At 38.2% G+C, this 14,511-nt stretch overlaps 1 protein-coding gene across 1 annotated transcript in view; it reads right to left on the reverse strand.

Moving 5' to 3' along the window:
* Window positions 1–5,015: 5,015 nt before the first annotated feature.
* kctd8 (potassium channel tetramerization domain containing 8) overlaps window positions 5,016–14,511 on the reverse strand; it is a 57,452-nt gene continuing 47,956 nt past the window's right edge. The window contains exon 2 of the mRNA XM_007247447.4: window positions 5,016–7,438. Within this exon, the coding sequence (XP_007247509.2) occupies window positions 6,909–7,438 (530 nt within the window). The 3' untranslated portion in view covers window positions 5,016–6,908. The remainder of the gene's footprint in view (window positions 7,439–14,511) is intronic.

Here is a 14,511-nt window from a genome sequence, read left to right on the forward strand (position 1 = left end):
GGGGTGAGTGTTGTGTGCGGCAAACTCTCCAATTAATTTGTTGATTGAGGAGCTTTCATCAGCGCTCTAATCCCAGGCTTCGTGTAAGGCAGCACAATGGTGACGTCTCCGGCTCTGAGCATGACAAATACCGTAATTAAAACACTGCAGAAAAGAATAATGTCTCGCTGGGATGCTGGGAGTTCTGCATAATCTGTTTGTATACATTACCCGAGATGGGCCTCTTGAATCTTTCTTGACTATGCAAATAAAATATTCATTGCCTTATTTGAGGGAATTTATGCAAATCTGCAGCACTCCATAGTAGCAGGTCGACAAGTGAGGGTCTGCGCCTGCTCTTGACAGTTCATCCCATGCTTTGTATCGTAGTCTGAATACACTGATATGCCAAAAGTCATGGGATAGAGGAGCATTTAATATTTCCCTATCCACAGTGTAAGGTCATATAATACATCAAAGCAATCGTTACCACCTACAGTGGACAGCAATACAGTGGGTGGTGATGATCGTGACCGGCGGCATCTGCCTAGAATTGTCCATGTAAACAGACAAGCGACATTTTTGCAGAAATTAAAAAAAAACATCCACATTCAGTGCCTAAACTGGCCTCCCTGACATAAAATTTAATCAAATTTGCAGCACACCTTTGTAATAGGTCGACAAGTAGAGTCCTGTGGCTGCTCGTGACAGTTCATTACAAGCTTTTCAGCACATATATAATATGATTCACAATGATCTCCTCTACACTGGTGGTGGTGTTTCACCAAATACACTAAAACCCCTTTGCCTTGAACTCGAAGAAGAACTGAGAAAACAATGTCTACACATCTACATTCATGCTGCTTTTCTCTGTTGGTTGCTGGAGCTTTTAAAAAGAATGAATGGAAGCAAACCTAATACAGAAATAGTTAGGTTGAGGGTTAGGTTTATGTTTAGGGTTTGGTTGACAATTCATTGAATGCTTTTCATCGCAATCATTCATCAGTGCAACTTTTTAAATCCATTTACTAAATACACTGACATGCCAATAGTCATGGGATAGCAGGAGCTTTTAATGTTCCTTGATTTACTGCATCAGGTATAATAACTATAATAACTGTGTATAATAATAACAGGAATAATAACTGTGACAAGCAACATCTGGATAAAATTCTATGTGGACAGTCATGCAAGACTAGCCACCTTTCTGTGTGAATGGGGAGAAACAGAAACACTAGATGAAGGTCTGAACGAAGCTGAGATTACTGGTTTCAAAAGCAGATTTTAAAAACAAAAATTAAAAAGTTTGTATAGTTTGACTCAATAATGCATAAAAAGCTTGATTTTTCAACTTGCTATATCCACTGCGCTTGCTCAGATCTCCACACCTTACCTCAGTAGGGATTCCTCACTAGCACACTTAACCTTCTCCTCTCTCTGCATAACCCCAAAGCTGATTGACTTTCTGTTAAAGGGTAGGATTTTGTCCCTAAACTGGCACCATAATTAGTGCTACCAGAACTTTATTTCATAGTATTTATAGTTCATATTCATAGTAATATGTTGACAAGTGGGGGCCTGTGGCTGCACTTGACAGTTCATCGCATGCTCTTCTAGCAGGTAAGCAGCAGCACAACCTTTCAAATCCGTCTATCCGTGCGCCGCCTGCTCCGTAATGGGCCTGCCCACAATTCTAAATGTCACCTTCCTTTGAGCGGCCCATCAGCCATGCGTACGGGCTGTTCTGCGCAGAGTGAATGATAATAAAGGCCTTTTCAGGTTTATCCCTGGACCCCGCCGGTCTCGTATTATGGTGGATGGATTCTTGAGTGGCTCATAATTACAGCTGCTACTCCCCCTGCTGTAACGCAGCCCGGCGGCGCAGCCAGGCCAGGTGACATGAGCTTTTTTTTCCAGTGTAAAACATGAACACACGCATCCCCCACACCCCACACCCCTCCCACCAAAGAACAGCACTGGAGGTGTTCCCACCCAACGGGAGGAGGACCACTCGTCTTGCACGTTGCCATGGAAACGAGGAGGAACAATGCGGCGAAATCTTGGTCTTTTGTTGTTTACTCAAACAGTTTAGTTTAGAGAGGATGATGGAGAGCTAGCTTTTCTGCAGGGGAGATGTCAGCTGATTAAGCGTAGAATACCATATATTCTAAATATATAAAAAAATAATAATTTGATCATTTGCATAAGTCAGTCTTTATACTGTAAACGAGGTTGTTCAGGGTGGTTGTGTGATCTACAGAAACACTCATTGGTTATACTACACAGAAAGTTAATATTTCAAGTTTAGTGACTCCTATAAAGTCATCAAAGATCTCATCAAATTCGAATATATATGAATACAAACGAATATATATGAAATGCATCCCAAGAAATAACTTTTTTTTCACAAGCATATTTCATACATATAATATGATTCGCAATGATCCCCTCTACACTGGTGGTGTTATTTTACCAAATGCACAAAACCTCTTTGCATTAAACTTGAAGAAGAATTGAGAAAACAATGTTGCTACATCTACATTCATGCTGTTTTTCTCTGTTATGGAGCTTTAAAAAAAGAATTAACAGATGAATTAAAGCTAATAGAGAAACGTTAGGTTGAGGATTAGGGTTATATTAAGGGTAAATTAAGTTAAAGTTACGCTTAAGGTTAAGGTTAAGGTTAGGATATGCATTTTCGTTGAGGTGTAGTAAGTTAAGTTTCGTTGTAGGTTGGGATGAAATTTTACTTTAGGCCTGGCTAGAATTTCAGTAACCTTGCCAAACCAACACTGGCCAGTGTTCAACCTCACTCACAAGATAACGACTCCACTTACCGCTATGCCATTACTTTTCGCATGTCAGTGTATGTTGCACTCATTTTTCCCCTCTAAAGAACAGTTAAATGACATCAGTATTGTCTAATATAGGTAACCCTTTAAACACATCTACATATAGACGCATCCCTTCAGCACCACGGACAGAGCACTGATCAATACAAATGAGTTTTTCTCTCACTGAGATGCTCAGACTTTCTATGAATTCTATCCACATTATCTGTTCAAATGACAAACTCCAAATGAGAACACTTATCTAACTCATCTTTTTAATTTTCTATTTGACACTGCAATTTAGATGAGCCTCTTCATTAAGACAAAGTTTCAGGCAGACAGTTGTCTTCGTTGCAGACACTCATTAGTGTGCAAATTATTTTTTTTTATAGATTTTCACTTTGTTGGTCAGACTGCACTTTCCAAGAATGTTAGTCTTTCCCAGAAAACGGCTCATCTTTTGAATAACCAATCCCAGCACATCAGTAAATCCCACTGGAGCACTTCTAGTGATATGCAACTCATACTAGGAAGGAGTATCATATGCACAAACTAAGCGTGTATATTGATCTCACCACAATAAATATATCAGATATGAACCATAGAGCAGTCTAAATAAAAATCAAGCAAAACCACAAGAACAATCAAGCTGCTAAATAAAGGTGGAGGAAAATGTGAATGTGGTCATTTAGGAGTGATGAACTGTGAACTCTTCGAGGTCAGTGTCCAGAATTTTCAACAAAAAAAAAATCACTAAACTGTGCTCAAAGGCTTGGTGTAATTCCTTCCAACCTAAAAAGGAATGTAACAACATAATAATGAATCATTGGGCAAGATAACCCAATGCTCTGTTCATACACAAATATTGAGAATTCTTTTATTAAATGCAACACAATGTCTTTTAAAACTGAACCGATCACAGGTCTAGGACATTTGTTGGCTGGTTGCATTATGGTTTGTAGCTCTGTTCATCCACAATTGTTTCTATAAATGGATATATTTGAGCATGGTCAAATCTAGCGCCTCTGCTGGCTCTGCTAAGTTGCTACAGTATGATGTGTAGCTCCATTGATCCTTATGTTTCAGTGAGAAAACAGACCCACCCATTTCACATCTCATTTATCTCTTTTAAATTGAAATTTAAATTCCAACAGTAAGTTTTCCTTGTGTTGATATTACCACAGTTTTATATTCTTAACCAAAACTATTTAACCCCTTATTCCGATATAGCTTAAGAAGGCATGACGCTTAAGTCACAATTAATTGATTGACAACCTTGGCTGAAACAGACCATTTGAAATACTTGGAGTAGCTGATCTGAAGTCCAGTTATCAGACAACTAGATAGTTAACCATACTATTATTGACCATGTGGTGTTACTGTGCTTATAGTTGCATTAACAGACACACTGTACAAAGTTATTCGTAGTTCAAATATGATGTTAGTGTAAAATACTGAAAAATCTAGCCAGCCAGATAACATTAGCGTGGTTAGATGTGCTAGACTTGGTAGCAATTAGTACTTGGTCTTTTTCAGCACTGTCAAGTATTGTATTTTCTTGTTTGAACAGAGTCAAAATACCTTTTAAGGCATCATTTCTCATTTCCTGTGCATGCTGACTGTCTTGCAGCAACTTCGGGGTTAAATTGTACTACAGCAGTTTTTTGTAATTTATACTGTAATTTGATGAAAAAAATACACAAATGTCACTTTTACTGTTTAAACATTACACTTACTGGACAAATTGAGCATTGGCTTTGTTTCTGGTTCCTTTAGACTGCACTGTAAATTCAAAGGAGGCAGTCTGAGATGCTTGGTCTGGGAGATGGAGGTGAGAACACCAAATGACCAACATCCAGATAGTGAAGTTGTACAGCACTGTTTATACGACTGATTTTATGAGACATCAATACATAGAAGGGATAATAAACTGTACAGTACTACTGCTTTTACTACTGTTGATGTGCTGGGCAGCCATCTTGGATTTTGAACTTGGGTTGTTGAGACTCTCCTGAGTTTCTGAACAGGAAATCCAACTTGTGAGGGTGTTGAAGTTAAAATTACTTCTATTTCTACTACTTACTTCTTGGAACTTATTGGAATTTACACATTAGTTGTGGTTTAAACTTTGAAATTAGCATATTTATGGTTTAGTTAAACACCAGGAAGACAAGAAGACTCTTCTATTTACTTTTTTCATTTTTCACATGACATGTTTTATTACAGAACACTGAGGCAGATCAACAGAGGTCAACGGATAGAAAACAAATCCGTCAGTTCTTTATTTTACATCATAAACACAAACACTAGCTCATGTTAGAGCCTGGCTGTAATACTGCAGCTGCTGCGACTACGCTTTCACAGAGACAGCTCTCGCCTTGTGCTTCTCAATCCTGTGCCCTGGAAGGAGATTCAGCGTCTCAGTCCAGCTTTTACTGTTGTGCTTTAAACTTTAAACACTACACACTACACAACTCCAGACATGACCAAAGGGGTCCAGCCTCGACCACAAGGTATTTACAAAGCCCTAAAGATCAAGACTTTTATAGAATTGTGTAGGTTTGGTAGCAATTACTGCATCACCCTAATTACCCATCTGCAGTCATAGTTTTAGAAATATTTACAAAAAAATCACACAGATCATTTTACAAACTGAATCTACATAATAAACAGTGAAAGTCATAGTCATAGCCCTATAGGCCTAGCTGACACCAGACAGCTGACACCATGTCATCCAATGGGAAAATACGAATCCACTCATGTTATTTCATCATGTGAAATACCAGACACATACCTGACATTTTAATCATTCTTCTTCAGGTTCTTACATAGAGTGATTTTTGATTCTGGCATTGCACTCTTTACCATTTGAACCATAAAGTCACGTGAAAAACCTTAAGACAGCTTTTTAAACATACGAAACATACAGACATTTGAGCTTCATTTGAGCAATATTGAGAAATGGAGCTTATTAAAAAAATATAAATAAAACTGAAGAAACTCTCCATCGTATATCCAGTATGAATCCACCCATGAGTCATCTCAGAGCTGAAAGAATTCTGCATGGAGGAGTGTTAAAAACATTCTCCCACAAGTTTATCAGATATCAGAGACTACCCTGTTTAAAAGTAATTCTTCCTTTTTATTTTTTTATTTGTTGTTTACAGATCTGAACCCACCTGTGAAGCTAAGTATCTAATGTCCACCGGCTTTGCAACATCATCATGGAGGAGTAAATTCCACGCCTAATGGTTACATAAAATACTGATACAAATGTCGGGCACATGTCCACTATGGGGTGTATTCACATGTATTGCTAGCTATTTGGACATTTTTGTTGAGTTATTTTCAGAGGACAGTAAATTTATTCTGCTATACAAGCTGTGCACTGACTACTTTAAGATACATCCAAGTTTCATTTCTACAGTGTTGACCCATGAAAATATATAATAAACTATTTGAAGAAATGTGAGAGGTGTTTTCACTTTTGTTGGATACTGCATGAGCTCAATCTCTCAGTATTATTAAAAAGAAGCAGAAATGTCCATATGATTAAATGTGTTCAAAAAGACACAGATTATACAGTTTTTTGTACATGATTGTATGATTAAAATTTAGTAGTCAACTAGCATTCATTAAACATACATATACCCATCACAGCTCTCATAAACAAATCCAGAGTGAGGTACAAAGAGTCTAGACTTGCACGTTGGAACAGAACATCACACACACAACGTTAACCCTGTACTTCCTCTTATGGATGCGTTTTAAGACATATGGAAAGGAACATAACAATAGAATTCTGATTCTTTAGTCACTGGAAATCGCTTAATTTGGTTCAAGTTTGGCAATCTTCTTCGGATTTGGGCTTGGCAGAACATGTAGTTCACATGCTTAAAAAAGTGAATCAATCATGAAGCCGAGTAGATGGCTTTGTATCCTCTTTTATCTTTGAATATTGGGAATATTTGTAATAACTGGATTAATTAATGGTTTTTCCCTTTTCAAAATGTCATCAATGTGAGGAATTCCTTGCACATGAAAAAGTACAGCAGTCTAAGAAAATTCAGCACAGTAAGATCGTGACGTGGCTCTTCCCTAGAGCCCGTATTTCTGGAGCAATTCCGACTGCCACTGGCGCTTCCGCTCTGGGAATGCCTGTGGAATCTTGATCTTACGGAAATCCCGGATGCACTGCTTCATCTCCTCTTCAGCGTTAGGTCTCTCCAGAGTCTTCCTCCGTGTCAGTCCTCCTCCACCGCCACCCTCCCGAAGCCCCACCCCACTGGTTAGGGACTGAAAAAGTTCGCTGTTGCGTCTTTTATCCGGGAGCTCCATCCACTGCACTGAGGAGCCTTTTTTTGGTGGCCTGCCAAGCGTGAGGGTGCTGGGGGGGCGAGACACTGAGTGAAGGGCTCCACAGGGGGCCAGTGACCCTCCCACCACCTCCCCACGGGGTGCCAGGACAGGGCCTCCGTCCTGGGGTGAGGTGGCCTCGGAGTGGGTCTCGGAGCTGGAGGTGGACAGCTCGTTAAGGGAAGCTCCACTTTCACTGCCCTTATCTGCGAGCTTCTCAGGCTTGGGTTCTTCACACTCTGCTCTGGGGGACACGGTTCTGCAGGCAGGTCCTGCAACAGAAACAAAAAAATGATAAAAAATTGTGTAGCGTTCAGTAAGTGTAGCGTTCAAAGCCATTTCAAGACATTCCTCCTGAACTTAAAATGAAGAGAATTACATTTGCCTTCAAACTCTTTAATAGACTTGAGATGACTGATAATCTTTTAACCAGGCAAAGCTTATCTGACATGTCCCATGACTTTTGCCATGTTCCATGAAAGCTAAAGAGCGCTCCACTGATCTGCGAGGTATGTGTGTATTGATGTGATTTCTGCCAGTCATTGTCTGTTCACATGGACAATCCCAGCTTGATACCACCAGTCACCACGTCATCATTACCAACCACTGCGCTGTCCACTGTGGGTGGTAATGTCAATTATGATGTACAGTATTTCTGGTACACACTTGACACTTGTACCCGTTTCCATTCATAATGATACCTACTGCTCTCAATCTTATGTATTCTGGCATTTCAGTGTGCTTTATCCTATTTGGATTAGATTCTTCATTAATATGGGAAAAGGATGTCTGTAGACACATTTTATTAAGATACAGAGATTGTATGTTTGAAACAGGTCTTTAAATAAATAAAAAAGATAATAGAGTATTTTCTCAAATCTGTTCTTGTGGAAAAACAGTGCAGTTTTTTGTTTGATTTCACATTAAATCAAAAGAATATGTATCAATTACTTGTGTGTACACCACATATGGAAATTTAATACATTTACATGAGGCAAGATGACACAGTGCACATGTTTGTTTGACATCTGATAAGTTGAGATAGATCACCACTGGGTTTGTTTGTCTGTTCACTTTACCGCATGTCATAAATTACAGATATGTGCAATTTATCACAAAAATGATAAATATCTTTAAACTGAGCAGTAGTACTATGTTCCTTCTTTTTTGCAATGCACAGAGAATGCAGTGATTTCCAAATCTCATAGACTCATATTTTATTCACAATAGAACATAGAATAAATATCAGATGTTTAAAGTGAGGCAATTTACAATTTCATAATAAAAACAACTAATTTATAACATGATGGCAATCTCAAAATGTCAGGGGCGGTCTGGAAAAGCAATCGGTATTAATACAGTTACTAATAAACAGCTGCAAAAGAAGTCATTTGCAAGAAATTAACATGAATGGGTATAAAAAGATTAGGATATCTCACTATTTGCATAATATATACTACATAATATCATCAATAGCATTAAAAACAGGCTGATCTGATTCTATATTAGAAATATATCTCTGCATGGGCTCAGCCATGCAATACACAGTTGCAAGTGTAAACTGCATCATGTAAAGAAGAAGCCATATGTCCACATAATCCAGAAATGCTGCCATTTTCTCTGTGTGAAAGTTCAATTGCAAGCAGACTGACCTACATTTTAAAGCATTACCTGATTTAACACACCCATAGCACACCAATACCAGCTAATTCTTCAGAAACTCAATCATGTGTTATTACAAAAAAGATGTGACACCATAATGTGCTCTATAATTATTCCTGTTACTCCCATTATCAGAGGAAATAGAAAAACAACACATTTTTCTTAGAGGTCCTCCGCAGGGCTATGAAGTCTGGCTGTGAGTTAGACAACTTTGCTCTAAAAAAACCCAGCAGGAACATGCTGCTGGGATACACAGAGACATACAGACTTAAATAATTAATCTAAATTAAAAAACTCTGCTCTACAAACAGGTATAGCCGTGCAAGTCATGTAAAAACAAATGGGCTATGGATGAGAACTAGCACCAGCTAGCTAATGCTTATGGATGCTTAAAGATAAATACATACACAGTAGCTCCAATTTTACAAGATTAACCCCTTAACAGACAGCATTTTTTTTATTTTCTGCCAGATATTACATGCCTATATCAAGAGGATTTCTATTCAATAATTATGTACAAAGGTATATAATGTAAAATTATGTAAAAAAATAATGAATATTTTGCTAAATCCAAGTTTTCTTCAAGAGTCCCCTAAAACCATCAAGGTAAATAGCTTATTTTACTGCAAAGAAAAATGTCACCTGCAGTTGTGGCTCGTTAAAAGGCCACGGCCTGTTAAGGGGTTAACCTAAACCCTAATCTCCATTCAAATGATTTTAAGCCCAAAACTGTGACTCTGTGTCTGAGATTAGTGTTTAATATTCATCCTAAAAACAAGAAAAGAAGGAAAGAAAAGGGCAAACAAATATTCAAACTATAATCCTGTCTCTATTGTCTCTGCATTACTCCGACATGATGAAACCTTAAGTTTGTGCAGAGCAGGGAGAGCAGCTACTAATCGCATGCCTCGCTGCGCCTCTTAATGCGATGTGCAGCTGCTAATTGGCGATTAGATGCTGATATTCAGGCACAGGGGAGGCAGGGAGGCAAGTCTGTCCCCCAGGCTGATCATGCCTGCTAAGGGGCCAGTGGAGGCAGGGCATCGTACTGCTGGGACCCAAATTCAGCTCCAGCACACATCTGTGCACTGCACGGCCGTCCCCACTAAGCCGACTAGTTCAGTAATCAATCACAATACGCCCAGGCCTCTAGGATTCTGTCAGTCAGAGAACTGTATCATTTCTATTCTGAAACTTGTCCCATTTCTATGAATAACAGTCTTCTCAGATCCTCAGTTCTCGCCCATTTTAGCTTTCCTACTATAAACTGGGTGAACACTTCAGATCAGGGTTCGCATGTAGGTCTACATTTTTTGGGACATCTGCTGTTCCAAATTGGGAACTGAAACTGAAGTTTGTGGTTACTTTTCTGGTCAGTTAAAAATATCCCAGTGTTCAATCCTATCACATTTAAACCTTCAGCTGCATCGGCTATAATTATAAATGAGATTTTATTAATGTTTTTTACTGGTTACTAAAAGGTTCAAATATTACTAGTCACCTTAGCAACACTAGTCATTATCCTGTAATGAGAGGATGCCAAATATAAACTATCAACCAAAATCAGATTAAAAGTGATTAAAATGTTTCTTACATTTAATTACCTTAACATTTACCTTTATCTGTATATTGTATGTTTTGTCTGATGAATTTTTATTAATATTTCATTTGTTAATATACATCCAATCTTTCATTTTTGGACTCCAATGCGTTCCAATAAAGTTGGGAGACAGCCAAATTAGGTAAATTAAGGTTAAAAAAAATTAATTAAATTATTTCTACAAAAAATGCATTTCAACTAAATAATGCAAAACCACATGCTGCACGCATTATTAAGGCATGACTGCATAATAAGAAAGCAAAACTGTTTTTTTTTTTTTAGAATATTCGGCATCATCTGATGTCTAGATATTGCAAACCGATACTTTCTTGTACTTGTATTTATTGTATGCTGGAGAAGGACCAAGCGATGCTACCTGTGCTACTACAATAGGCCAACACTGGCTGTGCTACATTAAAATTGTTTTTAATAGTTTCAAAAGATCTATTGTTTTATTTTAGCAGTCTGTTTTAATTTTACAGTCTAAGTAAGGACCAGTTAGCTAAATAAATGTGATAACAAAACGTAAAAAATATTTCTCAGGACACACCTTTTATTGTTTGTGTACAGTTGATTAAAAGCTAAAATACAAGGTATGTTACATTTGTTTTTAAGTCATACCAGGTGACCTACTCTTTCTTTAAGGTTATGTATTTATTTATCAGCATTGGCAGATATATACGTGTAATATCGGATATCAGTATCGGACAAGAATTCCTAGCTCAGTGCATCCCTAGATTTAACTCTATATAAAATTAGTTTCTGTGTCGGCATCACCACTCTGCTGGACTCTAAAGAAGAGTTTTTCTACAGCTGAATGTGAAGACAATTGCCTGCTCTGTTTCACAAAATGGATTGCTTGTGTGAATCAGTGATTCAATGCAGCAGGTGAATAAAGGTGGAATGTAGCTTTTCCAAATAGCACACAACTCACAGTACTACTGTAAATATGATGTACAGCTTAGATAACAGAGAGCTCAGTTCACTGGTGCATTTGGGATCTTGATCAATCCGAATCTGAAACAAAATATTTCTTGCTTTTTATTGAACCTCTGCTGTCTGGTAACATCGTTGTGAAATATTTTCGATGGAGTTCCCACAAGCGAAAGCAGCCTTGGTGAAATCGTGCTGATCAGATATTTCCCACCAGACGAGAACACTCTCACATCGGCATTTGACTTTTAAAAAGAAATGTCAGGCCAGATGGAGAAATAGTATGAAAACTTATCAAGTTAACCAAGTTTGTCATAGCAGCTCAACATTCAGAAGAGTTCAAATCAAGACATACAGCTCTGGAAAAAAAAATAAGAGACCACTTAAAATGAAGAGTTTCTTAGATTTTACCAAATTGAAAACCTCTGGAATATAATCAAGAGGAAGATGGATGATCACAAGCCATCAAACCAAACTGAACTGCTTGATTTTTGCGCCAGGAGTGGTATAAAGTTATTAAAAAGCAGTGTGTAAGACTGCTGGAGGAGAACATGCCAAGATGCATGCATGAAAACTGTGAATAAAAACCAGGGTTATTCCGCTAAATGTTGATTTCTGAACTCTTAAAACTTAAATAAAATATGAATATGAACTTGGCTGGGAATTTATGTAGAACTTAAATAAGCATCTACAGCCAAAATATGCATCAGAGTCCACACATTCTACAAACACATTTAACTCATACACTAACATGACAACATAGCAAAATAGGATAGCAGTGTAAAATTTGATTATAAATAGTTATCTTAGGAGATGACTGGGGAACACATTTAAATCACACTTAAAAACATCTGTATAAGTTATGAGGTGTTACCTTGTGAATGAGGCAGTTAATTCAATTGTATTTTTATCATTATTGTGGTGATAAACTCATTCAAATTTCAGTACCCGCATGCAGCAACATCTCTACTGTCCCTTGTTTACCAGGGATACGTCATAGAGGCCATTACCCCCCACAGTGTACATGTAAAGAGACCATGGTATGTGCCAAAAGTTATGGGACACTATACCAGTGTTGTTTTAGTGTATAGATCAAACAAATATACCGTAACTGTATTCCCTATCAAACAAAACAAACCCACCTATCATCATACTACTGTAAGAACTGCACTGCAACACAGATGTTTGACACCACAAGACCCACAGAGTAATGGACCAGCTGTCCGGTCGTGATTCCCCGGCCCTCCTAAATTAACCTAGGCTCTCTGCGAGGGCGTAAAGGGTCCTGCTGTCCTCTTTTTTGTCTATTTGATCAGACAGACTGAAATTGAGCGTTCTGCCATTAGCGCCATATGGCGAGCTACCCATTAGCAAACACAGGGTGAAGCTGGACTTTAAATCTCAGAGGAATCATAATAGCTAATTCCTCTTTGCGTTACTGTCTCTCCAATAGCAGTAAGCATCAGTGCCTCCGGGGCTGCGGAGCAGTTAACACACGCTGCAGTTCTATCAGCGAAGGCAATTACACATGTAGACCAACAGATTAGCTCTCGCCGGGAAATGCATGTTCATGCACAGGGTCACTCCCACACAAACACACTCAAATTCCATATACTGCCAGAGTAACACATGAGAAAAGACATGACCTGCTGCTTTCTCTGAAGAAATGAAGATAACAATGCAGTTTCCAGTTCCTTCCATAGATGCAGTTTATTCTAGTGATAAAGAGTAAAAAATGTGAAAATAAGCCTTTGCTATTTAATCTAACTTAACATGTTATCCAGTTATAAATACCCTCATACAAGCACAAGTAAAATTTTTATAAACTGATAATTACATGTTACTTAAGGAGATGGCCACAGGAGTTGTGAGGTGTTATCTTGTGAATGAGGCTATACATTGGCCAGCGTATGTGAATTATTCCTCAATGCCTGTTTTAGGTGCAATGTTTGCAAACAATGCTGTTACTGCAGTTTTAATTATGACAACCACTCTTTTCCCCCTGTTGTGCCATTTTAGGTTAGACATAGATTTCATCAAATATCGAATCTTATTAAATTTGTTTTCATGTGTTGTTTTGACATGGAAAAGATGGGCATTTTTTGGAATAATATGACCACTAGAAGTACCATAGGGTCTTATTGAACACCCTGCCGAAGACACATCATGATGCTCTTTGTTATCTTAAACCCCGCCAACAGTCTATTTTCACGCCTTAAGCCGTAGCCACTAAAATTGAGTCGGCGTTTAGGAACAAATCTACACTGATGAACGTGGTGGTCTGGAAGTGAGGTGTGTTCAGGTAAATTTTTCTGACGTGTTTCTATCCTGGCAGCAGAAAAACAGGTGCGCCATTGTCTAATTTAAACCCTGACAACAGTCAATAGTCACCCATCCATACCTCTCTTAACTAGGCAGCTTAACACTCCCGACAAAATAAAATAATATTGCTGTTACCGTAAATTACCTGCTGGCGCACCTTCGCAGCGAGAATGTACAGTCAGTTTTCTCTGCTGAGATGCACAGAAGTACTGCACTGTTAAGATACCAATGCGCCAAAGTCAGAGAGCACACCTGGCTCTTAAAGGGAATGACAAGTAAAATGCTGATTGGTATATTTCTGGTTGCGCCCAAAACACAAAATTAGTAGATGCGTTTTGCACATTACAAGCTGTGCAAGGCTTGCTTTTTGTGCCCTCACGATACCGAAGACACACTCACACGCCCTAAATCCAGCTGCACAATCCACGGTTGACAGCTCGCCTATAGGTTGCTAAAAAAGGGCCCATAGTGCTCATATTGCACTCAGTCTTTGTAGAGAGAAGAAAGAGCCCTTAAATGTACATATTGTATGCTGCTGTATAGCAGTGTATATCTGCTTTGTACATGCTGTACATGAAATGTATGCATTTGTGTGTAGATTTACTGTTTATTTTTTTATCACTTTGTGTGATTTATGTCACTCATTTCTATTAAAAACATATTTATTTAGGTAGTTAAATACATTCTACAGTAATTGGACCTCTCTAGATTCATACTGAAGTAAAACTGTTAATAAAGAACAGGTGAATACTGGTGTTCACATTCATGTTCACAAATCTCCTTTGGGCAAAATGTCTCTGTAACCCATTTAGAATAAAAAGAAATGTT

This window comes from Astyanax mexicanus, chromosome 10 (assembly GCF_023375975.1).
Source record: "Astyanax mexicanus isolate ESR-SI-001 chromosome 10, AstMex3_surface, whole genome shotgun sequence".
Lineage (NCBI taxonomy): Eukaryota > Metazoa > Chordata > Actinopteri > Characiformes > Acestrorhamphidae > Astyanax > Astyanax mexicanus.